This window comes from Diadema antillarum, unplaced genomic scaffold (genome assembly GCF_040938485.1).
Source record: "Diadema antillarum isolate AM-2024a unplaced genomic scaffold, OU_Dant_1.0 scf00000012, whole genome shotgun sequence".
NCBI lineage: Eukaryota > Metazoa > Echinodermata > Echinoidea > Diadematoida > Diadematidae > Diadema > Diadema antillarum.
This window is the reverse complement of record NW_027270901.1, coordinates 958,663-984,338: the sequence shown is the minus strand read 5'-3', so window position 1 is coordinate 984,338 and position 25,676 is coordinate 958,663. Positions and strand designations below refer to the sequence as shown.

General features: G+C 37.9%; 1 protein-coding gene across 1 annotated transcript; it reads left to right on the top strand.

Annotated features, from left to right (window-relative positions):
• The first annotated feature begins 1,588 nt into the window (after positions 1-1,588).
• On the top strand, positions 1,589-14,178 carry LOC139720945 (dipeptidase 1-like). Its single transcript, XM_071632279.1, has 10 exons — positions 1,589-1,794; positions 3,602-3,743; positions 4,433-4,565; positions 5,166-5,316; positions 8,673-8,739; positions 9,918-10,094; positions 11,043-11,151; positions 12,351-12,426; positions 13,148-13,283; positions 14,041-14,178. The coding sequence occupies exons 1-10, from the start codon at positions 1,634-1,636 to the stop codon at positions 14,155-14,157; spliced, it is 1,269 nt and encodes a 422-aa protein (XP_071488380.1). The 5' UTR covers positions 1,589-1,633; the 3' UTR covers positions 14,158-14,178.
• Positions 14,179-25,676: the final 11,498 nt, after the last annotated feature.

Here is a 25,676-nt window from a genome sequence, read left to right as displayed (position 1 = left end):
GCCACACAACTTTCCCTTAAAGGTCTTGTTTGCCTTTGAGCAGTGATTTCAAATTTTTTTGAAGATATCACATTTGATGCATATGTGTAGGTCTCTTGTATCACAACACATCCCACCATATAATATTTTTGCAATAAAGCCTTAAATATAAGGAGATTTCAGTATTTTTCTCAAACCATAACTGTAGACGGTTTAGTCAGGAAATATTTTCACTATACCTATTGTTCACATTTTGTATATTTAGCAATACTTAGCGTCGATTATACAGATTCAAATTTTTACAGTGGTTGTTTCTATCCCTAACTCTCATTTTAGAACTATTTTAAAGCACTAATACTGGGTTTTTGTTTCATCTGCAAATGGTAAATTATGCCTTTAAAGTTACCATGACAGTTCAATTATATCTAAAAACACGAAAATGGTGGGTAAATACAAAAATTCCACATGAATATGTCATGATAGTCAAATACAATAACATAAGCAATTCAAGCAGTCTAACAGGCCTCTGTGCGCCTCATACATGAATGATGTGCAGATAAAGATAATAATTTTATCAATGATGTATGATGACAGTTTGCCGGAAGACCTAGGGCAGTTGTATGGAAAGGAGGTAAAATAAACAATGTATTAATTCCAGACTTGCTCTCTTTTTACTAGATTATACGGATGCACTTTTAATTGAAATGAATAAGCTAGTTGGGAGTGATGCCAACTCAATCGAAAGTAAAAGTAAAGTTTAACCAGAAAAAAAAAAGCTGCTCTCTATATCCTTCAAAATGTTTAACCGAAACTTGTACTGCCTCTTAAACAATCTGATATGATGTATGCCAAAACGGAAATACCATCAATAAGCAGGACAAGCCTCAACGTCATTAACTACGAAGGATGTATTTAGATATTACATGTACCGGTATCAATACGAGATTCTTTGACAGATTTGGAAATGATCAGAAACAGAGAGCGGAGACCAAACTATAAGTGTTTATGGTGTGATGTTGCTTGGAGATGTCGTGTCACGGGGCACGTACCCGGTACATGACTGATGAGTTCTTGTGAGCAGATGTCGAGGGGATGACAAGGTGATAATTATATACTCACGCTTGGAGAGTTTGGAAGAAAGTTAGAGTAAAGAGAACGTACGGTAGAGGGTCGAGAGAGGAAAGAGAGAAGGGGGATGGGGTGGGGGAGGGACGGGAGAGATTACTCAAGTGTTACGCCAGTTTTAATGGGATGAACTTCTGTTTTTGGTTTGTTTGTTTATTTATTTGTTTGTTTGTTTGTTTTGTTTTTGTTTTCATACACACTTACAATCTGCTAGCCGACTTTGGAAGGAATGAAAAGATGGGAAGACCCTACATGGGAAATATACCCTGATCCATACTGTGTTGCGCTCCTGGATATTCACTTGAATACCATCCAGCGGTAAATATCTTTCCACCTCCCTTCCTCTCACCGTCCCCCGTTTAGATGCGGCCCGAGCATAGGAGCTACGTACTTCACTTCGACCTCGCTGACCTTGCACATGCGATGTAACCCTACAAATCAACCCTCAGTCCTTTTCATTCTCTCCGGCTACCACAAGGAGCCGTGTCTCGCGCGTTGATGGTGTCAATGCTGGCGGTGATCGCAGATAATGGAGCGCTCCCGTTTAGTTCTTCTCGTTGTCGCCGTCGTGGTTCTGGTCACTGTAGTGGCCGTGGCCGTAGCCATCCCCGTGTCACGGAGCAAACGGCGGACCGTTTCTGACCTCGACAAGGCGAGGCGGTACATGATGGAAGTACCCCTCATTGACACGTGAGTGGAAGAAGACAGGGAGGTGGTACCTCGCTCTGGTAGAAAATATTTGGCGTTTGCAACAAACTGTACATGGGGCCTGCATGTTACAGTAATTTCTTGACGCCCATAATTCTCTGAGATTTTATACCTCTTTCGGCGCCTGCCTCACAACACTCACAAGTTTAAAGTTCGAACTTCAAATTTACTCCGCGAAATCCATTAATTTATTCAAATATTGCATTATTGATAGGTCGAAGAGCCGGGGAGCGAGACGGGTGAGGGATTCAGGTAGATTGCCTCTTCTGTCGACTGATAATGATGATCGATGCTGATTATGAATATTATTATAATTATGTATAATAATAATAATAATAATGGTAATAATAATAATAATTATTATTATCATTACTTTTTTATCATTATTATTATTATAATCATTATTATTGTTACACATTTTATTATGACATGTACTATCATCATACTTAATCACTGTTATCATTATCAAATTATCACCATTATTGTTATCATCATTCTTATTGATTTTATTGTCGTAATCTTTATCACAAGCTTGATGCCTCTCTGTTTGCACACTGGTGTAATGATTGTATTTGAATTTGAGTATTGGAAATCTTCAATAAATCCTTTGCAGTTTAAAGGTTCTGTTTACCTTTGGGAGCAGTGATTTGAAAAATGTTCAAGATATCACATTGGATGCATATAGATCTGTTGTATCACAAAACATCCTACCATATATATATATATATATATATATATATATATATTGCAATAAAGTCCAAAATGTAAGGAGATATAAGTATTTTTCTCAATAACCATTTGGAAACATTTTTATTATAACTATTGTTCTCACATTGTGTGTATTTATCAGTACTTAACATCGATTATACGGATTCCAATTTTTACAGAGGTCGTTTCTATCCCTGACTCACACTTTAGAACAATTTTAAAGCAGTAATGCTGGGTTTTTGTTTCATCTGCAAATGGTAAATTATGCCTTTAAACACTATTACACTGATATGCATGCGGCAAAGTGATTGCTCTGCAGTATTGTATACTACTATACTCTACGTGAATTTATATCATTTATAAAAATAATGGGATGTGGGCAAGTTTCTCTCATGGACATAAAACACACCCAGTGGCACAATAAAGCCTACAGTATAGATTACCCTAACATGCCTTCAACTCCCATATATTTGAAACCATTACCTGTAATATTCAATGAAATTCAATTCAATTCAGTTCAATGCAATTCAATTCAATTCACTTCAGTTCCACCAAATTCAAACTTTATTTTTCATTTCTTCAAGAGAATGTACAAAGTAATGGTTAAAATTGGACGTGCATTTCAATAATTAACAGAAAGCAAAATGACAGCATGTTCATGCGTATATGATCAATGAAAGGAGAAATAACTAACATATTACAGAAACACTTGTACATTCTGAGAATAGATTGAGGTACTTACTCCTTATTATGCACGCTTGTAATACATTGATACCTCAAGAAGGAAGGTGGAGAGGGGTGAGAAGCTTACAAGTGGAAAGTATGAAAATAAGGAAAGATGAAACCAAGTAATAATAGAGACAAAAAGAAGTGGGAAAAAAATGTCATAGAGTACCTATTGCTTATTGGGGGGGTCTGTTGAGAGCCAGGAAAAATATCAGAGGTAAAGATATCGGATCGGAGATGAGGTTACATTACAGGTAAGTATTTGTATGATATTCATTATAGATGCCATTCAAATTTATTTAATTTCATTTTGACGTTTCTGAAGTTTTATACGAATCGAAATCTGTACATCTAGGCATAACGATCTGCCAGGAAGACTAAGAATGCACGAAAACGGAAAACTTCAACGCGTAGATTTGAATAGCGACATCTCTCATCGATTTAACGCCAGTCATACCGACATACCCCGACTGAGAGAAGGGCTAGTTGGTGGGCAGGTAGGTGAAAATCAGGTTGACTTTCGTTTGAGAAACCTGCGTGGATGCACAATGGAATACATTTTTTTTTTCAAAGACACAATGTAAAACGTTATGGAAAATGCACATCTCCTGTCCCTCCCCCCCCCCCATAAAAGAATGAATTTTAGTTTTTGTATGTTATACTGAGATAATATTGGCGTCTATTATGGTCGCATGGTGATTTCGTACTTTTCTACCTTTGTGAATGGAGTATATTTATTTTTTTCAATGGTGATCTGTATCTTTAAAGCAGAGGGCGAAATATTTTCTATCATTTCATATCACACTGCACTACCATCCATCTCCAGTCACTGGATGATTCGCTCACCAAGTGCCTGCGCCTGATTATATTTCAAAAAAATGCAGGCCAGAATCGAGTAGAAAGAAATTTGCGTGTCATTTTGTGAAAAAAGAAAAAAAATGACCAACAAAGAAGATTTTTACTATAGATCGTAATACCCTTTTTAGAAGTGACTTAGTGGATCTATTAATGTGTGTTTCTGTTCCCTGGGAATGTAAAAATATTATCGTGAAATTGTAATGCCTTTTTGTCGGTTTTATCTCTTTAACTGTACACGCATGTGTGTGTGTGTGTGTGTGTGTGTGTGTGTGTGTGTGTGTGTGTGCGTATGTGTGTGTATGTGTGTGTTTGTTCGAATGTATGGCAGTTTTGGTCCGCCTGGGCTCCATGTTACTCACAGTTCAAAGATGCCATCATGCACCTCCTGGATACAATCGACATCATCAAGCGAATGGTTCAGATGTATCCAGAAACATTTGATTTCGTCACAACTGCACAAGGTAAGAAGCATTTGAATTGGTATCAAAGACAATAGTGCCTTGATGAACATACGAATAAATGAATATACGTCGTATATCATGTAAAGCAAACAAGTAATTGAATAATCCTAAGTAAGTGAATAAACGTAAATCAAATTGATGTATGAGTTATAAATACATGTAAAACAAAATGAAGAGTTCCATTGCCAAATATGGGCTAAGCGACATTTCCTAACTTGTTAAAGTAAAATGAAACCTTTCTGCCTCACCTGTAATATAGCAAAGAATATTTTGAAGTTATGATTGAAAATATCCTATATTTTCTTATCATTAGTTTTTGACTTTTTCAACAGGTTTAATAGCAAATATCTCAACTAAACAAGACGCAAGCTAGCTCGTTTTGCGATATTATATTTAAAGCATTCAATGGCAGGCGCTACATACAGGCATATAACAATAGTGCATATTTAGGCGTACTCAGCTTGGAACTGAATATAAACATATAAATACGTTTATCAAATTCGAAGATTTTGAACACAACCATACACTCGTACTTCTTCTTTGTGCCAGTCATATTGCTAATGTGAAAATGTTTCATTTTCTTGTGCATTATCGTTACAGGAATAGTAGACTCGCATGCCAACAGGAAGATTGCCTCCCTGATCGGCGTAGAGGGCGGTCACGCCATGGATAGCAGTATGGCCGTTTTGCGCATGCTCTATGATCTTGGAGTTAGATATATGACGATTACCCACGACTGCAATACTCCATGGTACGCTATAGAGACAACCCAATTATAAGCAAACACATACTCACAGTTCACGCACACACACACACACACACACACACACACACTGTGTAGCATTGTATCTAAATGGATAGTATCATAAAGATGTACACTCTTTAAAGAAGTAAGGCAAAGCCATATTTTCTATTTTATGTTTCTAAGTCATTGAAGGCATTAAGGAGACCTCCGGATGATTTTCAGATTTTTACATTTGAACAACTATAAATTTGTTATACTGAGGACAGAGTTTCAGAATTTGTGATAACTGGAATGAAGAATAAGAATATTTTCAACATTTAGAACAAATTGCAATGAACAAGGATGATGTCATGGCAAAGTCACTATAAGAGTGCATGAGTTGGGGCATAAGGAAACAGAACAAAAGAAGAAAGCATGCATGGATTTACATAGGTGACCTCGCAAGCAAGCGGTATTGTAATAGGAATTACACTGCTACATATCTGAAATATGTGAACCTCCTATGTCATCATCCTTGTTCAGTGTAATTTGTTTAAGATTTTTCAAAATATTTTTCTCTGCTCAAGAACCACAATGAATTCTACAAATGTATACTTGGAGTTGTCGATTTATGTACTACGTGATGTGAAATTATGAAAATCGTCTGGAATGTCCCTAAAATGAAGCATGGCAAAAAGTTGTAATTTGACGCATATAAACAACACTGGATTAAAGTGAAAAAGTCCCATTTGACGTCACGTATACAGTCAGTATGATCCCCCCCCCCCCCCCCCGAGTCAAGTACTGCTTGGTACGCCTATGGTACCTCTTGTCTGTCGAAGCAGTCGATGTCATCTTGCTGAATTGTAGCCCTCTCGCACCCTCCAAAGCGGCACCTAGCTGTTGTAGTGTCTTTATAGGCTGGAGTTGTAAGTGTCGAAATGTATGTCTAGTTCATCCCGCAAATGCTTGATTTCGATTTTGATACAGTGATCTGGAGGGCAATGGAAGAACACTGATGTTGATGATTGCTCGAAAGGCTCTGGTGTTCAATTACACTGTAGTTCTGTATGAGGATGGGCATTGTCCTGGTAGAGAGAACAAGCGTTGCGGTAATGGCCTTGTTCCATGTTGGGGACGACGTACGACGTATGTGTTGTAAAGCTTACCCTGATGTGCACCGAGTCTATCATGGCGTTCTGAAGATTGACTGCCCACATCATCACACTCCCTCCACCAAAGCTGGCCACTTCCATTGCTCAATTAGCTGCAAAACGTTCTCTTCGGCTGGAGACACAATAAAATATCTGGTTCTCTTCCAGTTAGCCCTATGTCTGCGGAGCATTACTCTCTAAAAAAAAAATCGAGTGAAAATTTTCACTCTAAAAAGAGTGAATACAAAAAAGAGTGAATTTCGAGTGAAATTGGAGTGAATTTTGAGTGAAAATGCTCATTTTCACTCATTTTGGAGTGACGTCAGGGATCACTCGAAGATTTTGGAGTGATCCCTGAGGTCACTCCAAAATGAGTGAAAATGAACATTTTCACTCAAAATTCACTCCAATTTCATTCGAAATTCACTCTTTTTTGTATTCACTCTTTTTAGAGTGAATATTTTCACTCGATTTTTTTAGAGAGTAATCGAGACTTTTCGCTGAACCAAACGTATCTCAGTTGCGGATGAGGCCATACCCTGTATACTATGCTTAGCACTATCTTATAGTTCCCTCATTAGCGCAACTCTCGGAGGTTGTGCTAGACTCGCGCTTGAGCTTTCTATCGCAATCTTTACCTCAGAGTCACTCCAGACTCACCCCAGACGCATTGTGCCGTGACCGTTTAAATTACCCATCGTGTGGGGTGAACACGGAACGTCTCTCGTGCTTTAGGGGATTCTAACGGGGTAGTAGAAAGTCTGGGTCGCAATCCTGCCTCTTGTAGACGGTTCCGGACAGGCTGGTCAGAGATCCTGCGCAGTCCCGGTCGAGGATGCATACAGATGAATGGAGACAGTAATGGTCGACCTTTTGTTTATCTAGGTTGCTTTACCGGACGTATACTCTGCAGGAGTGCTGACACGCGGTCTAGCGGATCTGCGAAGTCACGTGTTGATCCATGTCCCGGGTAAAGAGTCCATAATTGCAAAACAGTTCTAGGGGACACATGGAAAACTTTCGCAACTTCAGACCTGGATACGCCTTCTTCCGATGGTGTTGTTCCCATATGCATGATTCATTTGTCGATCTCTGCATTGTGACAGTTGTTCTAGCCATCATTTTTAGCTGAGTGCAGACAAGTCCTGAATTCTAATGTACTTTCATAGAGCTTCTTATGTGCTTCAAAGTGCACATCATGCTGACTGTTCAAATTACATGTACTGAACAACAAGAAATTTCGAACAACTTTGCAGATAAAATGCATTTGGTAAGCTCCATACACCATTATACTCAGCGTACCATGTGTACTTTAATATCAGGGAAATTTCCCTTTGCGTTACTATTTTTGAAGAGTATATTTACTAACTCGATTAAAGTTTGCGATTACAATGCCATTAAGGACACTTCCAGACACTTAATTGGATCGAGTCAAGGAATATCTCATGAAAACATAATCTAAAAAAAAAAAGCAATCACTGGTTGTAGCGAATAATATCTCAGAGGAGAGAAACGACAAGAGAATGCAAAAGAATTATTATTAAGAATCGTGGCGTAACGCCCGAAAATATATCCGTACCAATAGTATCACGGTGCGATGTATTTGATGGAAGATAAAGACATCACCATGAAATGAGATACTGAGGTTAAAAGGTTAGGAAATATGCTTGTTTGATAGCTCCTACAACACGATTCCTAGTGTGACCCTGGTAAAGGGAAAAGATAAAGCCATCAGGGACTCTAACATGTCAGAATCGATCATCCTTCTGTCTAGTCTACTCTAAAGACTCATTGCAGATTTTGATAAATTTAGATCTGTGTTAAGAACTCAATTATTCTTTTTATAATCTTTATGTTAGTCATATGGATATTGTTTTTATGAGTTTTGTTTATACAGTTGTTATCTATTGCATCATGAGACAGTCCCTTGCTTGTGAATAATTGGTACCATGTTTCGAACTCTCACTGGAGGGACACTCAACAACAAAATGTGAGTTCATATTGCTGCAACAATACACAGAAAAATATAGGGCGCATTTCATCCCCCAGCCCCCCCCCCCCCCCCGAAAAAAGACTCAATATTGATGAAAAATATACGATCCTTCGACGCGTTCCCTTGGTGTGTCAAACAAGTTTTATTCTCCGCGCCAGAATTTCTCTAATGCATGAACACGAAACATCAATTTCCTGTTCTCATGGTATCCCATTTTTCGTTGTTTATTTAACCAGGGCAGATAACTGGCAGGAAATAACTAACCCGAATCCAGAGCACAACGGTCTCACGGCTTATGGGAAGGTAGCTATATTCATCATACTCAATTCACTTATGCTAACCGCCTCTGGCACGTTGTGTCAAAGGGTGCACGTCACGAGACCGACACTCACGAATCACACAGTCCACAAGTCATACAGCCCACAAGTATACAGCCCATGAGTTCACGAAACCGACCGGTGTTCTATCAGTCGATCTCGTGGGCCTTATTTGCCTACCGTCGAACTCACGGGCTGTACGAGTCGTGGGCTGTATGATTCATTGACCTTTTTAAATGTCGAACTCGTGGGCTGTATGACTCGTGGGTATGGGTCTCGTGGGATGACCCTGTGTAAAAGACCAACGGTGGAGAAGAGGTTTGTGTATAGAGAGTGATTTTTTTTCCTTTATCATTTTTGTGTTTCATTAAGGAATCTGATGTAGATCGATGGGTAGCACATCTTTCTCTATAATCATGTATGCCTGGATGACCATCATCTCTTTCACTATACCCCTCTTAGCAGAGGAGACTGTGCATATCGAACGAAAACTATCACCTTGATTGCGTGCCACGAAGAAGATGAATACGTATTGGTACGGCAGGCATGCAGTTAGCACGACCACGACGCGCGATACATTGAGTTCACGAGCTATTCACAAACTTGGTTTCAATCTCCATTTAGTTGTGACAAGACATTGAACCAAACTAATTTTACACATTGGTCCGCACATTATGCTTAACTTATTTCTCGGCAAGACATCGGGTAACGTGTTGTGATATAATGAAAAAAGAGAAGGTATAACCCTCAGGCATTTCAATTTTGACAATTTGTTTCCTATTTCTGTATGAATGTACTGAAGCTTGCATCATAGTTTCAGTCCTGTTTAGTACAACGAATAAATTAATGTTGTCAGGATACTAAAGTGGGTAAGGGAATTTGTCAGAGCTTTGTTATATTTCGATGGCCAACGCAACTTTGTCCTTCGTAATATTACAATAACTTCACTTAACGATTTCGAAGTCCTCATGTCAAGGTCTCGGGACTGAAATTTACAGTTATATCTCACGCTGCGCTGCGAATAATTTGAAACTTGAGCTTTGAGATTTAAGACTTGAGACCGTGTCAAACTTTTAACACTGTCCTAATCAATTTCACTTGTTTCGAGTCACAACTGACTATGCGATCATTCACTCATGATTATCTCTATGTATTCTGTTGAAGCGCGTGATCCACGAAATGAATCGTCTGGGCATCATGGTCGACCTGTCGCATACGTCCACCGAGACGATGACCGACATTCTCAACGTCACGAAGGCTCCTATCATCTTCAGTCACTCCTCGGCCTTCGCACTCAGCAACCACTACCGGAACGTACCCGATGATGTGCTCAAGATGGTGGTAGGACAACAAGGTTTAACTCTGTCGTTACCTTTAGGTGACTTGTTGGTACAAGATGTTGGTGACATTGGGGGTGGGGTGGGGGGTGGGGGCAGTGATATCGAGAGAGTTAAAGGAGAATGAACCTTCACGCAGAAACTGTCGTCGCATGGACATAGAGAAACAAACAACAAATTAGTGAAATCTTATCTGTTTGTAACGAATTGTACGAAGTTGGTAATATATTTCGGCGATGTTTTGACTAAAACCAGAGAGGTGGCCTCCCTGCTAAAACTGGTGAAATCAAAAATAGTTTGACTAGGTATAGAATTCAAACTGTTTGTTATTGATTTGTTTGTTTCTGTGTTTTGTGTATTGAAAAGATCAGGACTGATTATAGGATGTAGGCTGAAGACAAACTGATATTGCATCGGTCGCAAGTAACACAAGGCATTAAAACGCTGAATCTTTTCTTTCCACGGCGTAAAACACTTATTGTGTAAGTTCTTCAAATCGTAATTATATAAATACGAATATTTTCAGCGATGTTATTGCGTGCGATATTTCAAAATGCTCGCTTTTGGAGGTTGAACATGAGAAGGGAGTATGTGGGCATCACACATGGACATACCTGATGAGGCGTCTGTTTCTAAATGAGGTTTCTTTGAATAAGTTTTGGTTTTCCTCCGTCATATCTGTGGGAAATTGAACACTGGAGGTAAGAGGTGCAAAGAGCTACTCTTTGGTAAGTGTAAGCCAACAAAACTTGAATCATCGAATACACACAATATAACGTATTTCAGAGACAAAAATAAACAGAGAGTGAAAATGAATCCAGACGAAATTCTCAGTTGCAAACAGGGGAGCACACTCTATGCTGATTCATTAGGAAGAGGCACGCGTTTATCTAAACTGAATACCGTTTGGAATGTAATACTCAATTGCATACTAACTCGTCTTGTTTCGCAGAGCCAAAATGGCGGTGTAGTGATGACAAACTTTTACACGGAATACATCAATCTCCCGCCCGGTAACGTGTCCACCGACACGCGGGAAGGTACACTGGAACAAATAGCGGGTGAGTGTCGGGAGATAAACACATTACCTTAATAAAATCACACTTTTATTTTGACAATAAGAACATTATTTTGATCCTTCGAAGGTAGAAACTTTCCGCCTATATAATGATTGAATATGAAATATCAAACGATTGATGATGTTCAAAATTAGGACTTTTGAAAATGATACTCTACTGATATTGTAGAAACAGGATGTCAGCAACAATGACAACAAAACGTTCAAACATTCTTTTGTCATACGCACAAGGGACTAAAATATACGAAACGTGTTGAAAATTTCTTGATCACTATCTCATGCAAATACCATCTTGTGATTATCAATCTCTGACGATGTAAGTCACAATATATCAAGCCTAATTCGCGAGAATGAACTACCTCATGTATAAAGTAGACATTAATGTCACTGTAAACATACGTAATTTGATGAAGATAAAGCAGATAAAGACGAAGATAAAGCTTTTTAGAATATTCACTTTTTGGAAGGTATGTTGAGAAAAAAAAATCTCGATTATTATTATTTTTTTTTGTTGTTGGATGAAATAGTTTAACTGTCTATGACGTTCAAGATAATGGTTATGTAAGATTATATCCCACATCAATCATCTTTTTTTTTAACGATAAGCCACTTGACAGTCATGTGACAATTCTCCAATCAAGTCGGGTAGCTATGGTTTTGAAACTTCGGAGCTTAAATGAGCTATAGTCCTGTACCTTCTGCTCAGGACAAGTAAACGCTGACGAGCGTGGTATAGAGACCCTAAAGTGATGGCGCGAATTGACTGCTTTGTGTTATTATTAGACTACTTCTACTACTACTACTACTACTACTACTACTACATATATTAGAGCAGGTGATCAATCCAAATGCCAAGCTTCATTTTTCGTCAAGTTCGAACTTGGAAGTTGGAATATCACAGTAGTGATATTGTTTATCGGTGAACGTTTATTGCTTGTGTTATCATGTAGTGATGATAATAGGGCTTAACCATTTTACATTTTACAAGAAAAAAAAACACTCACACACACACCACACACACACACAAACACACACACACACTTATATATATGTATATATATATATATATATATATATATATATACATACATATTAATTCATAAAAAAAATACGATTATTATGTTTCCAGTCATGAGCTTTTGACATTGAAAATGATAAAACACGTATTAATTTAATTTCTAGATCACATGGATCACATAAAAAAAGTCTGCGGCTGGCAGTGTGTTGGGCTCGGCAGTGACTTCAATGGCGGAGACACGTGAGTCATCTTCAATCCAATTCTAGACTTCCAGACCAATTATCTTTAAGTTGATATCATGTTCAAATTGAAAGGATATACACATATACACATACGGACATTGTAGCAAATCTGACGATTTCAGGGTGTCTTGTTTGCTGTTCTAGGGATGTAAAAATGTTCCTGGTATATAGTGCTTGGGTGATAATAATGGCAATGCCTTCAGACCAGTGTAATCAGCAAACTTTGCTCTTATTGGGGAGACCATAGACGGGTTCATCCCACGAGCTAAACACTCTTGAGTCATGCGGCCCACGAGCTATAGACACTAAATAGAACAGGCCCACGAGCTAGACACTACGTTAAAAAAAAAAGTCCACGAGTTCGACACTACGTGAATCAAACTCGTGATGTAAGTCGAGCTTGTGGGCCTTTTTTGTCTATGTAGTATCAAGCTCGTGGGCCCTGTATAATACGTAGCCCTATCTTGTGGTCCTTTATAAACCTATAGTCAGTGTCTAGCTTGTGGACCGTACAGCTCGTGGGTCTGTAGTTAATACTTGATGTCGAGCTTGTGGCTTGTTCAGGTGTCCAGCTTGTGGGCTGCATGACTCGTGAACTGTATAACTCGTGCATGTGTCGTGGGCTGTACTCGGTGTCAGGCTCATGACGGGCGCTCCCAAACAACCTCAATATATATATATATATATATATATATCTTTTCTCTCTCATAATGAGACAGCCACCCGACGGGTCTTGAGGACGTGTCCAAGTTCCCGGATCTTATCGCCGAGCTGATCAGACGAGATTGGACGGAGACCGAGGTGAAGGGCGCCATCGGAAATAACCTACTGAGAGTCTTCAGAGATGTGGAAGCGGTATGTGTCCAGGGGGCTTGTTTCATAAAGATTAAAGGTCCTGTTTACCTTTGGGAGCACTGATTTTTAAGACAAAATATTCAAGATATCACTTTTGATGCATTATGTGTAGGTCAGTTGTATCACAAGACATCCATCCGTACAATATCTGTGCATTAAAGCCTAAAATGTATAGAGAAATCACTATTTTTTTTCATTAAACCATGTGTAGACAGTTTAGTCTGGAAACAGTCATATTATAACTATTTTACAAATATTGTATACATCTGACAATACTGAACATCGATTATGCTTGTCTAAATCTTTACATTGGTCGTTTCTGTCCCAAATTCACATTTGAGAACTATTTTGAAGCACTAATGCTGGGTTTTTGTTTCATCTGCAAATGGTAAATTATGCCTTTAATCGTAAGATTGATCTTACGATTGATGCCATTCAAAAGATAACGCGTTGCAACCGATTTGCATAAAATCATGGAACGTGAAATCTACGCATGAGAAATTGTGATTTTATTATAGACTTTTCAAGTTGCTAATGTTGTCACGACAGTAATGTTGATGGGTTGAAATATGCAAAATGAATGAAATGATATGGAGATAGTGCTCCCTTTCAATTAGTTATACGATACAAGAATTAAAAAAAAATACTGAATATTTTCTCAAGACGGTATTAACAATGTGTTTAGTATTATGTTCTTTGTCTCCAGAAGAGAAATCCCTGTAACCTGAATTGTGTATCACCCTCTTGGCTCTTCCAGGTAAAAGCAAAGATGAGAAGCATTCCGCCTGATGAAAGCATGATCAGCAGGGACAGCGAGGGTGAAGCCAGCAACCCGTGCCGAACATACGTCTACAATCCACCATCAGAAGGCTGAGTTAACTTCTACCAGGGAGGTTGGGAGCAGGGGCGGATCTAGCTTTTTATAAAGGGGGGGGGGGGTGGGAGGGGGTGTCCCCCCCCCCTCCCACAGTAGGGAGAATTTTTGAAAATCTGTGTGTGAAACTGGCGTTTTCTTGCATCTAAAACACCACTATTTTTGGTATAGAGGTCATTGCCATGTGCAATACATAAATAGAAAAAATAAAATTACAAGTAAAAAAAAAAAAGATAAGATAAAAAAAAATGGTCCCCGGATTTTTTTTTTTTTTTTTTTTTTTTGGGGGGGGGGGGGTTGCAACCCCCCCCCCCCCCCCCCCCCCCCCCCCCCCCCCCCCCCCTCTAGATCCGCTTCTGGGGAGAGATACAACAATACCAATATCAACAGTATCGGCGCCATTTACACTTAAAGAACAAGAACTGTTACGATCGTTTCAAGACAGCAGTGGGTGAATTCCAGTGGATTTTGCTTTGTGACAAAGTGCCACTTTCTGTATCTCTCTGATATAATGTTCTCAGTGAAAGCAAAATGGATACAGAGAACAAATTGCTATAGAAAGTCGACGTCGGTAGAGTGACGGCCGTCCTCACTGACGGTTTAGACGTTGTCAATACCATGTCACAACGTTATATTGTAGCCTAAATATCTTTTTCTATACAATATAGGCCTACATGATAGTGTTAGCAGTTCGGTTTCACTTAATTCTTTTACTTTTCATATTTCCCTTGCTCCTCAAGAAAGCAACTATACACATTTGTCATCGAAAAACAGAAAAATAAAACGTCTAGAGAAATTTGAAATAAGGCTTGGGTCACGGTTACTTAAAGAATAATCACGTGACTGTGGCACCATTTTGTGAAAAGGGGAAATCATTGTTATTTCTGCTTAAAAAAAACAACTATGTGTAGCCTATAATCAGGTGCGTGATATTATTTCATCAATATTGTGTGGAGTTATTTAATGACATGTTATTTTGTGGTGATAGTACTGATGTATATCCTCTTAACCAAGATGAATTACGTAATTCCTGAAATTTTGTGTAAGTTAAATACAAACAGTCAAACTGCTATACATATATATCCTTGTTATATGCTATATCCTTGATACTATCATAGTTGCTTAACTTTTTACTTATGTCACTACATTCCCATATCAAACTCTTGTCACTTGGTTCCACATTATTCTACAAAAATGGGCAATCAAACCTAAGATACCTAAATTCGAACAGAGATGAGTTACACATCATTATGTATTTTTAATGTCAAAACTGTTGGCTAATGGCTAGTGGAATATAAGAGAGAATAATTTAGAGTCACCCTTAGCTTCCATCAACAACTATGCACTGTGTCGTGAAGTATGAATTCTTGTTAACTTATCGATTTCTTGTATTCTTCAAGAGGATCTGCCAATTTAAAGTCCAGGTATAACTCACAGGAGTCTTGAAATTCTGTGACTTAAGACGCTGTACACTGTATGACTAATTGAGGCTCAGATGAATGAGAAGTTTGTATTATACATTATGAAATTTTCAAAACAACATTATTTTGTTTCTGGGACTTCTTGGCCAAATTGAATAAGCTCATTCAAAAAAAAAAGAATGCTATTGATACAATGGCTGAAATGTAACTGTTGTACTCTATAATACCTCTATACACTTGTACATTCATTCATGGATGTAGCTCACGCGATTTGTTTTGTGTCTTTGTTATTGACGTTTGAAAGTGATTTCTTGAGTTGTTATTGAGTGGAGTTCATTGTAAATTAAATTAATTTTATGAGTTTATTTTTGCATGTCAAATCCATATATTTGAATTATGAGCTGGAGTTATGATTTGTATTGTATACGCCAAATGACGTGGCACTTCTTCGTGCATCGATACTTATCACTGTGTAGTAAGATATCATTCACCTGTTTAACCTATAATTAAGCTGTGGTCTATGCTTTGCAACTAATCTGCTGTACAGGATATGATATTATTTTAAAATGAAATGAAATTGGTTCACGATTGTAGATATCAACTGACGCTTTACATTTACGTCGATGTACAGCTAAATGGTAAGCATTATTAAGTTTGAAGGATACCAGTAAGTGCATGAAAGTATTCAAATTTTGAATCTTTTGATTAACGATTAACTAACATAGAGTTTCTTTTATGACGGGTAATATAGGAGCGAAACCGCCGAGTAATTTGATGGAAAAATTAGGTTTGATATTCAATATTTAATGATATCATTAACTGGAAAAATATTTTCATATTGATGGAATTAAAATTGTTTTTATTGAAATCTTACAACATTCAACCAAGTTAGATTCGTTTTACCATCTCAGTCAAGTCGTCATTTCTTTGAACGTCAAACAATTATGAATTTATTTTTTTTTAAACACAAGTCCTCCTTACATGCTTCTGTTATTGTTCCGTATATACCAATGTGTCTATTCCTTCCTTCTTAGTGGGACCCTCCATTTCTATCCCCGTCCTTATAATTAACTTATAATACGCCTTTTGTATATATTAAAAAAAGATAAAATTGTGGGTTTTTTTTTCATCTGCTATTCAGCTTCATATGTACTCTGTTAAATCACATTCTGCAATTATCAAAAATATCATGTGCATATACATTGTACATAAGTTCTTTGTTAATTTGATGGAAGTGAAAATAAATTTGAATCTTGAATCTTTGAAAATGTTGAGTTATTTGAAAATAACTGAAATGCCACACGGTATGTACATATCCCATTTTTTATTCTTAAGAATGCTCAATAGGCTTCACAAAAATTCGTTGGAATGAGTTAATCAGGCGTGCCTCGAAAGGGATAAAATTCGTCATGAAATAAGATTCGATACTCCGAAAGTCCGAAAATGAAATAAGTTGAAGTAATTTCGAATTCCGTTATTTCGAAGGTTTCGTATCAATTCCGAATACGAAATAATGTACGTAATGTTGGCGGTTCGTTAAATCGCACGTCGAACCGTTAAGAACGGGTCTTTGGAATAAAGCCTGAAATATTCTGAATAACGAACCCTATTTCACTTTCGGAATAACGAACGTAAATATATATGTAAAAGGAAGTTGTGTGTCTCGAAATGACAAACCTTATTTCATTTTCGGATTAAAGAACCTTTTTTTTTGGGGGGGGGGAGAATGTCACCCCTTCGAAGGTAGGCCGTTTTGACACGCTCCCCTAGATGCGTTTTCGACTTGAATTGATTAAAATGAGGGAAGTCACACATTAAACAGGTTACCCAATTTCGCTTTGAAATATGATGACATTGATGTTCTCTGAAATAAATCAATTTACTGAGTATGCTATTAGGTCTCATGCCGCACCAAAGTTCATGCCTGCGCTTTGTATTTTTGAAAACTACAATTGGTGTAAAATTACTTTACGAGTTATGTAGTTTTAAAAATGCAGAGGTCACGTGGAATTTAATGAAATCATATTATCTAGAATCAAATGCAAGTATACATGTATATATAGTAATCGTAATGTCGTGGCCCAGAGCAGTCAATGTTTTGATGATCTCCCTTGATTTATTTTCTAACTTCATGAAAGTAGAATATTAAGTTCAGTCATTTTTGAGGCTCGCCTTCCTCTCCCCTTCCGTCTGTTTATTTTCTCTCTCACGCAATGTCTCTGCCTTGGTGTATCTCTATTTACACATTACAGCACACACTAAGAGGTTTTTGACGCTAAAGCTAACAATATCATTGACATGCATTCTGAATAACCCTGAGTTCATGGGTGCAATAAAACGGATATTCGAGGCAGTTATCTCATAGGTTAATTGACTCATGGCGTTATCTGGGAATTTTGGGCAATCTATTGCCTAAATAGTCCACTTCACTTAATTCTCACCGCTGAAAGAGTTTGCTCTAATTCTTACCCCACTTATACACCAATAAGAGCTGGAATTACGGCATCCGCCAATGGAAAACACCTTGTGAATAGTACGGCTTTCGACATTTTGGTGGGCAGGATTTGATTTGAATAGTTCATGCTTTTTTTCTTTGGTGGTTTTCCAGATTATACATTCGACAGTTAAAAAAAAAAAACGGTCAGGACTTTTTAGAAGTTTAATTTGAGAGGAGCTATAATGGCTTAGTGGATAAGATCACAAACTCTCAGTTTGTGGAACCATGTTTCTATATACACCGAACACACACACAAAAATCTTAGAATAACCTTGCAGAAAACAGTATGAAATATTCAGAGACATCAGCAAATCGTATTATGAATTATTCAAAGTAAAGCCTTTTCAGTGGTAAAATGCTTCAAAATCCTCTCTCTTGAGTTATCATCATACAAAAGACGAAGAACATAGTTCCCTCAAAAGTAAAAGTCGCTAAAAACAAACGAATAAGACTTTAGGTCTGTTCATTTCTTTCAACAACTTCACTGATTGACACTGGCCGCCAAATTTTGTATGCCGTGTATCTCTGAAATATGGGGCTTTTTCTTTCAGTCACTACACAGTAATGTTGTTGCAGACTCTAATTTAATGTATCTAAGTACTGGTTCATGGGTATATTTTAGGTAAGAAGGATCAGTTGTTTGGGATTTAGGTTGGGCGATAAGACGGTGGATAGTTCACATTACGGATTCATGAACAAACGCTGCTCTCAAAGGAATTTCTGCGACAGCTTTGTGCAGATTGATCTGATGTAGTCTCACATTACGTGATAACACACAGAAAAGAAAGAAGACATATTCAGATATGTTTTAAGAATAAGAAATTATGTGCTTCGTGTTTTCAGCATGTGCTATCATTAGGCTTATCCACGAAATGGATACATGGGAAAGTGGGTGTTCCGCTGAACGTCATTCACTGTAATGTAGATTACCACGTTGGCTTTTCCAATAAGGTCTGCAAATCAACCAATCGAATATCTATAGACTGCTGAATACTATTGTCAGGCCACATTAGAAGACAGTGAGATGAAATGCTAAAATCTTAATGACCTTAAAACAATCTCCACGAGGGGGTGTGTTCTGCCTAAAAGTAAGCATGGTTTTATCATCAAATAGACGTAACACGACCCTTGTCTTCTGGATGTTTTTGTTTTGCTTTGTTTTGTTTTATTTTGTTTTGTTCTGTTTTTTGTTTTTTTTTAATACGGATGAAAGCAAACTCTATCAGACTTGGCTAGTTTTCAATGAGTCCAGACATCAGTTTACAGCAGAAAACACCATAGCAAGATAAAGTGCAAGATAAAACATTCACAACAGGAGAAAGAAACGAGAGCTTAACAGAAGTTAAAAAAGAGGGTATTTACTACAATTAAACAACAACAAAAAGGGGGCGACATATGGACAATATTATACAAATGATGCACAGGATAGAGTGCGTTAGTGAAGGTGCGGCGCACTCGAGAGTATTGACAATGGTGCAAACATGCACGAGGCGCAATCACTAACGCACTCTATCCTGTGCATCATTCGTTTTATAAAATGGGTCGAAAACTAACAGCATTTTTCACGTACCTTTGTGGGTCAATACCAGTCAGCTACATGTAGCACTCGCTCAAGAGTCACGCATGTCGCACTCGGAAATCCCGCACAGTACGTATAAGAGTATACGTACGCCATGTTATGCACAAGAAAGGCCGGCCGGCAGCAAGCCCGAACTAGAAGTTGTTTACAGGATTGACAGCGCGTATAGTAGCGTGCGACGCACTTTTAACAACTGATTGAGTGCACACTGCTGTGTAAACATTGTGACGTCAGGCCGTGCATGTTAGTGAGAAATTAATGCACGCACACGTGACTCATTTCAGCGCTTCCAATTGGCTACATTCTTGAACCCATTTTATAACACAGATTATTTCAACTGATTGATAAATTGCCCTCATCGACGAAAATAAGGACCAGTTTTTCATTGTTTTAACAGTAGAAATGATTACAAATCATGGGGAAACATTTTGTATACTCGCGCTGGGTTCGGACGAACGGTCTCCAGATTGCTGAACAGGCGTAATATCCACTAGACAACGGAGCGTCACCCAACAGCCAGTATGTATGTTTGTCCATATATATATATATATATATATATATATATATTTGTAATCATTGCTCTATACTATCAAAACACTGAATAATAGATCATGTTGCATGATTATAAACGAACAGAATACATAGAATATCAGAGTCTTACAGGTCTCAGTTTACCCTATAACACGGAGTTTGAAATATGAGGTAATTAGGTATAATCTCCGTTTTGATCACATCAGCTGGTCTTTACATTCTTTACATTAAAGAGTAAGTCATCATGGTCTAAAGGGGCTGTACAGTACTGGTTGAGGTGGGGATTCAGGTTTATAACATTCCTGAGTGAGATAATGAGAAACCTCCTATGAAATATGGAAGAACATATAATTATAAGAAGGATTAAATGTTTAATTAATGAAAATTGAATTTCAAGTGGCTGAGATATCCAAAAACGTGACAATAATGAAAGGCGACAGGCCACGCCTTTCATTAGGATCTCTTTATTCACCTTGTTTTTGGATATATCAGCCATTTCAAAACCAGTTTTCATCAAATAAACTTTTGATACCCTTTAGAATTACATTCTCTTTGACATCTCATAGTGTGGTGTCTGATTATCTCGCAAAACTTTAAAAGCTAAATCCTCACCTCGACCAGAACTGTACAGTCCCTTTAAAAGTATATATATGCAATGTAAAAGTTTATGTCGACTTATGTCGATTCATAAAACCCTGATCTTCACAAACAAAAGAATATCCACAATGCACCTCATAATACTTAGTAACTTACAAGTGTTTTTCTTCGGATTACTTGGATTATACTCTTACAAAAACAAGCAAACAAACAAACAAACTCCCAAACTAAGATTCTGACAATGACACCACTGCTAGGTATATAAGACTGACAAAATACTTTGGAATGCATCTTGTATGTTGTCATTGTCTTCTTGATCACAATTGATAGTAAACAGAAACAAGCAAGTTATCATATTCTCAGTACATATAGGAGAAGATTAATTCCATTTCCGTTTTAAAACGTTATTCATACTTTAGCAGTGGTTGATATTTGGCATTATGGACTGGACCTTGGTTTGGAAGGTTCTTTGTGGGCGTATCCCAAGTATACTCTGACGAAAAATTGTAGTAAAAAAAATCATAAAATAGATATCGCACGTATTTACATATTCTCTTGCCCACATTTATAGTGATGATCAGAGTGTAAATAAATCAACGTAAATCATCATGCCTTTGCATTGCATTACATAGGTCCCTTCCAATTCATTATTGGCACTAAACTATCGATTGCTTGTTTGTCATCAAACACCGAGAATAGTAAAGGAAAGGAGACCTTGAAGTGGCATCATGTTTGAATTTCCCTTTAATGCGCATGCAATTAACCCTTCCCTTCTTCAGTTACTTATAAGGTAAGAACACTCCAATAAACATTCCTCAGTAGATATTCCATTATCCACTTCATTTTCGTTATGAGCATTACTTCTCAAGTTTTAGCCGCAATCTTCATTATCTTTCAAATGCAATGAAATTTGAGAAATAAGGCAATTTTCAGATTGTCACTACCTAACCCCTTTAGGGTTTTTTTAATACCATTGATCCTAAAACATGGAATAGAGAAAAGAGCGCAGTCCAAAGTCCTGTCACTATAGGCAAAGTAGGGTGCTTCATGAAACACCTGACTTTTTACATATTAACATAGATCATGTTTGTATTAAAGCCAGTAGATTCGAAATTGCGTCGATGTGTAAGTGATATCCTGCCTTCAGGGTTTTCGTTAAGAATAATTATTAAGTTCTCAGGAATTATTTCCTCCATAGAAGATGACAAAGAAAATGTCAAGTAAATGTTTCATATGTTTAAGAACCTTAATTTCGTCCAATGAGGTCTCACATCCGCTTAAAGAATAAAAGAAAAAATATTTACAACATACCACTTCCGAAAAATGACCGTTGATTCAAACATCATCGTCTCTCAAAAGGACTCGAGCCATATTTTTGTCCTGGTACTAACTATTATTTCATAATGGAAACTGTCTTAAATGTTTTTCAGCACATATTGGTGCGGGGGGGGGGGGGGGCGTCTTTGAGCGTCATTTGTATCTCCCCTGCAATCTCCATACTTGAGAAATACTGCACTGAGCTTATTGAACTCGATGTCAAACAGGTAGGTCCTACCATAGGCGCCGGAAGTGGGGGGGGGGGGGGGGTAGGGGGGGGCGGCCGCCCCCCCAATCCAAAAAGTGGGGGGGCAAAACGCATTTTTGCCCCCCCCAAAAAGCCCCCCCCAAAAAAAAAAAATAATAATAATAAATAAAAAATAAATATTAATAATAATAAAAATAAATGAATAAACAAAGAAAATAAAATAAACATGTATATATATGACTAAAAGGGAAAAAATATGGCTACAAACGGCAGCTTTTGGACTGTAAAATGTCAAAATTTTTCAAGCTCGCTCGCTTCGCTCGCTCGCATCCAGCAGTTGAGCCCGGTGCGCCTCCCCCTTAATTTCTAAAGCGAAAAACATAGCTACGACGGCAGTTGTTGGACTCTAGAATGTCAAAATTTTCAAGCTCGCTCGCTTCGCTCGCTCGCATTGAATCGTTATGCCACTCTCCTAATGTTGCTGACAGTAATTGCCAGTAGTTGCGCCCGATGCCCCCCCCCCCCTTAATTTCTAAAGCGAAAGATAAATATAGCTACAAACGGGAGTTTTGGGACTGTAAAATGTCAAAATGTTCAAGCTCGCTAGCTTCGCTCGCTCGCATTGAATCGTTATGCCACTCTCCTAATGTTGCTGCCAGTAATTGCCAGCAGTTGCGCCCGATGCCCCCCCCCCTTAATTTCCAAAGCGGAAGGTATAGTTACAAACGGGAGTTTTTGGACTGTAACATGTCAAAATTTTCAAGCTCGCTCGCTTCGCTCGCTCGCATTGAATCGTTATGCCACTCTCCTAACGTTGCTGCCAGTAATTGCCAGCAGTTGCGCCCGATGCCCCCCCCTTAATTTCCAAAGCGAAAGATGTAGCTACAAACGGGAGTTTTTGGACTGTAAAATGTCAAAATTCTCAAGCTCGCTCGCTTTGCTCGCTCGCATTCAATCGTTGTGCCATTCTCCTAATGTTGCTGCCAGTAATTGCCAGCAGTTGCGCCCGATGCGCCGCCCCATTAATTTCCAAAGTGAAAGATATAGCTACAAACCCCAGTTTTGGAACTGTAGAATATCAAAATTTTCAAGCTCGCTCGCTTCGCTCGCTCGCACTTTATTGTTATGCCATTCACCTTATGTTGCTGACAGTATATAGTTTGTCGATCGTTTCACACCGTCATTCCATAATCCATATAAGGAAAACTTACAATGTTCCTCAATGACTGCGTTGTTGAATGTATCACATTCCGTAATGTATTGTAGTCCCATTATTGCTCACGCACACACGCACAAGCATACAGATCGTCAAAATTACTTTATGGTTCCCCCCATGTTTCGACCCACCGTACGCCACTTTACATACATATATATATATATATATATATATATATATATATATATATATATGATAGATGTGTGTGCGTGTGTGTGTGTGTATGTGTGTGTGTGTGTGTGTGTGTGTGTATGTGTGTGTGTGTGTGTGTGCATGTGTATATTGTGTAACATATGCATGGTCTAATCTTGAGCCCCCTCCAATGTTTGCCCCCCCCAATCCAAAACTGCTTCCGGCGCGCCTGGGTCCTACAACATTTTCTTGTTTGTTGCCAAATGTAATATTATCTCATTTCTCTAGTGTTTTGATTTTTAATTGAATTGAATTGAATTGGATTGAATTGAATTGAATTGAATTAAATAACTGAATCTGCTCTGGTCTTACACTCGAGAAACAGTGAACAGTTCCAACACGTTTATTTTCATATTTCACTTGACATCGAGATACATCGCAAAAAGAATACAAACATGCAAGATACAAAATATGATATAAATCGGGTCATGAATAGAAAGTGTGTCAGCATGTACATAAAACAATTCTCTATAACGTGTGAAATATGATGGAACCGCAAAAGCAAAGCTTGTAAACGCAGGTTTCAGGAAAAAATACCAATGCAAGTTTGCTATGCAATCAATGGAGATAGGATACAAAGTAATGACGAAACTATATGAAAGCTAAAATATCAAGGTACAAAGGAAAGAAGAAATAAAAGAAAAGAAAAAAGGAAAAACAAAAACCCGAAGAATAAGAGCTGAGTGAACAAATAGCATATAGATACACAGGTATACGAGCATATATCTAGAATCAAGTTCATAACGAGTTCAAAATGTAAATACTGATGTAGCGATTATAATCATAATGGGAGCATAAACCTGAGGTGAATCGGTCATACACTGCAGGTTGATCGGCCATACATTGAGTAAGGATACTGCAGATAACATACTAAAAAGTTCTAATCAGGCAAGTTATATTCATTAAGTAACATTGATTTTAATTTCTGTTTAAATGTAGACATATTGCAACATTTGATTAAGTCTGCGGGAAGATCATTCCAGAATTTGGGTCTGGTAAAAACAAGAACAAAGAGTGTGCGAGTAAGTCGTTTTAGGTGATGGTGTAATTATCTCCGAGTGTATAATTACACATGATCATAGTATGTATTTACTTTCACATTGATAACCTGTACCAAAGTTGCAAACCAAAGTGGTGTGTTTGTGTATTGCAGTAAGTGTGGTAAATCAAATATTTTAGGTTGGGAGAAGTATGCTGGATTACAGATCTCCTTTAAGTTGTTTGTATGTCACAACGCCGGGTACGCCCTACAGAATAAATTGTAGTAAAGTATATGTTGTACAAGACGATCCTTTGGGAGTGAATCTTAGCATAATATGTTTGTTGACACTTTTTAGTCTACAAATGTCGGCTGAAAATGTCGCTGTTGAGGTATGTGTAAAGATTTACTTTTCTGACGATTTTTTAAAACATCGATTAAGAAAGAAGCAAACAAACATACACTGCAAATGATAGACAAATTGTCCTACATCGACGTAAATAAATAAGCACTGAATCAATCAGTGTTTTATTAGTAGCCATGATAAAAATCATGGGCGTACATACTCGAGCAGGATTTGAACCAACACTTGCTGTCGGGCGAAAGCTCGGTGGTCTAGTGGAGATGACTCCTGTCCGGCGATCAGGAGGTCGTAGGTTCGAATCCTGCTCGAGTATGTACGCCCATGATTTTTATCATGGCTACTACTAAAACACTGATTAATTCAGTGCTTATTCATTTACGTCGATGAAGGGCAATTTGTCAATCATTGGCAATGAAAACATCTCGACGGAAGAATTTCATAAATTTGAAAAACGAATACACTATGTCATATATGAGCACATTAAATGCGTAAAAAAAAAAGGCCTGCAAAATTTAGACTAGAGATAGAAAAAAAAAAGCGGCGCCCGCCTCCCGCTCGCGTTTTTTTTAAAGACGGCACAGATTGGGGCATGGCGCGTGTTAAACCTATGGGAAAAAC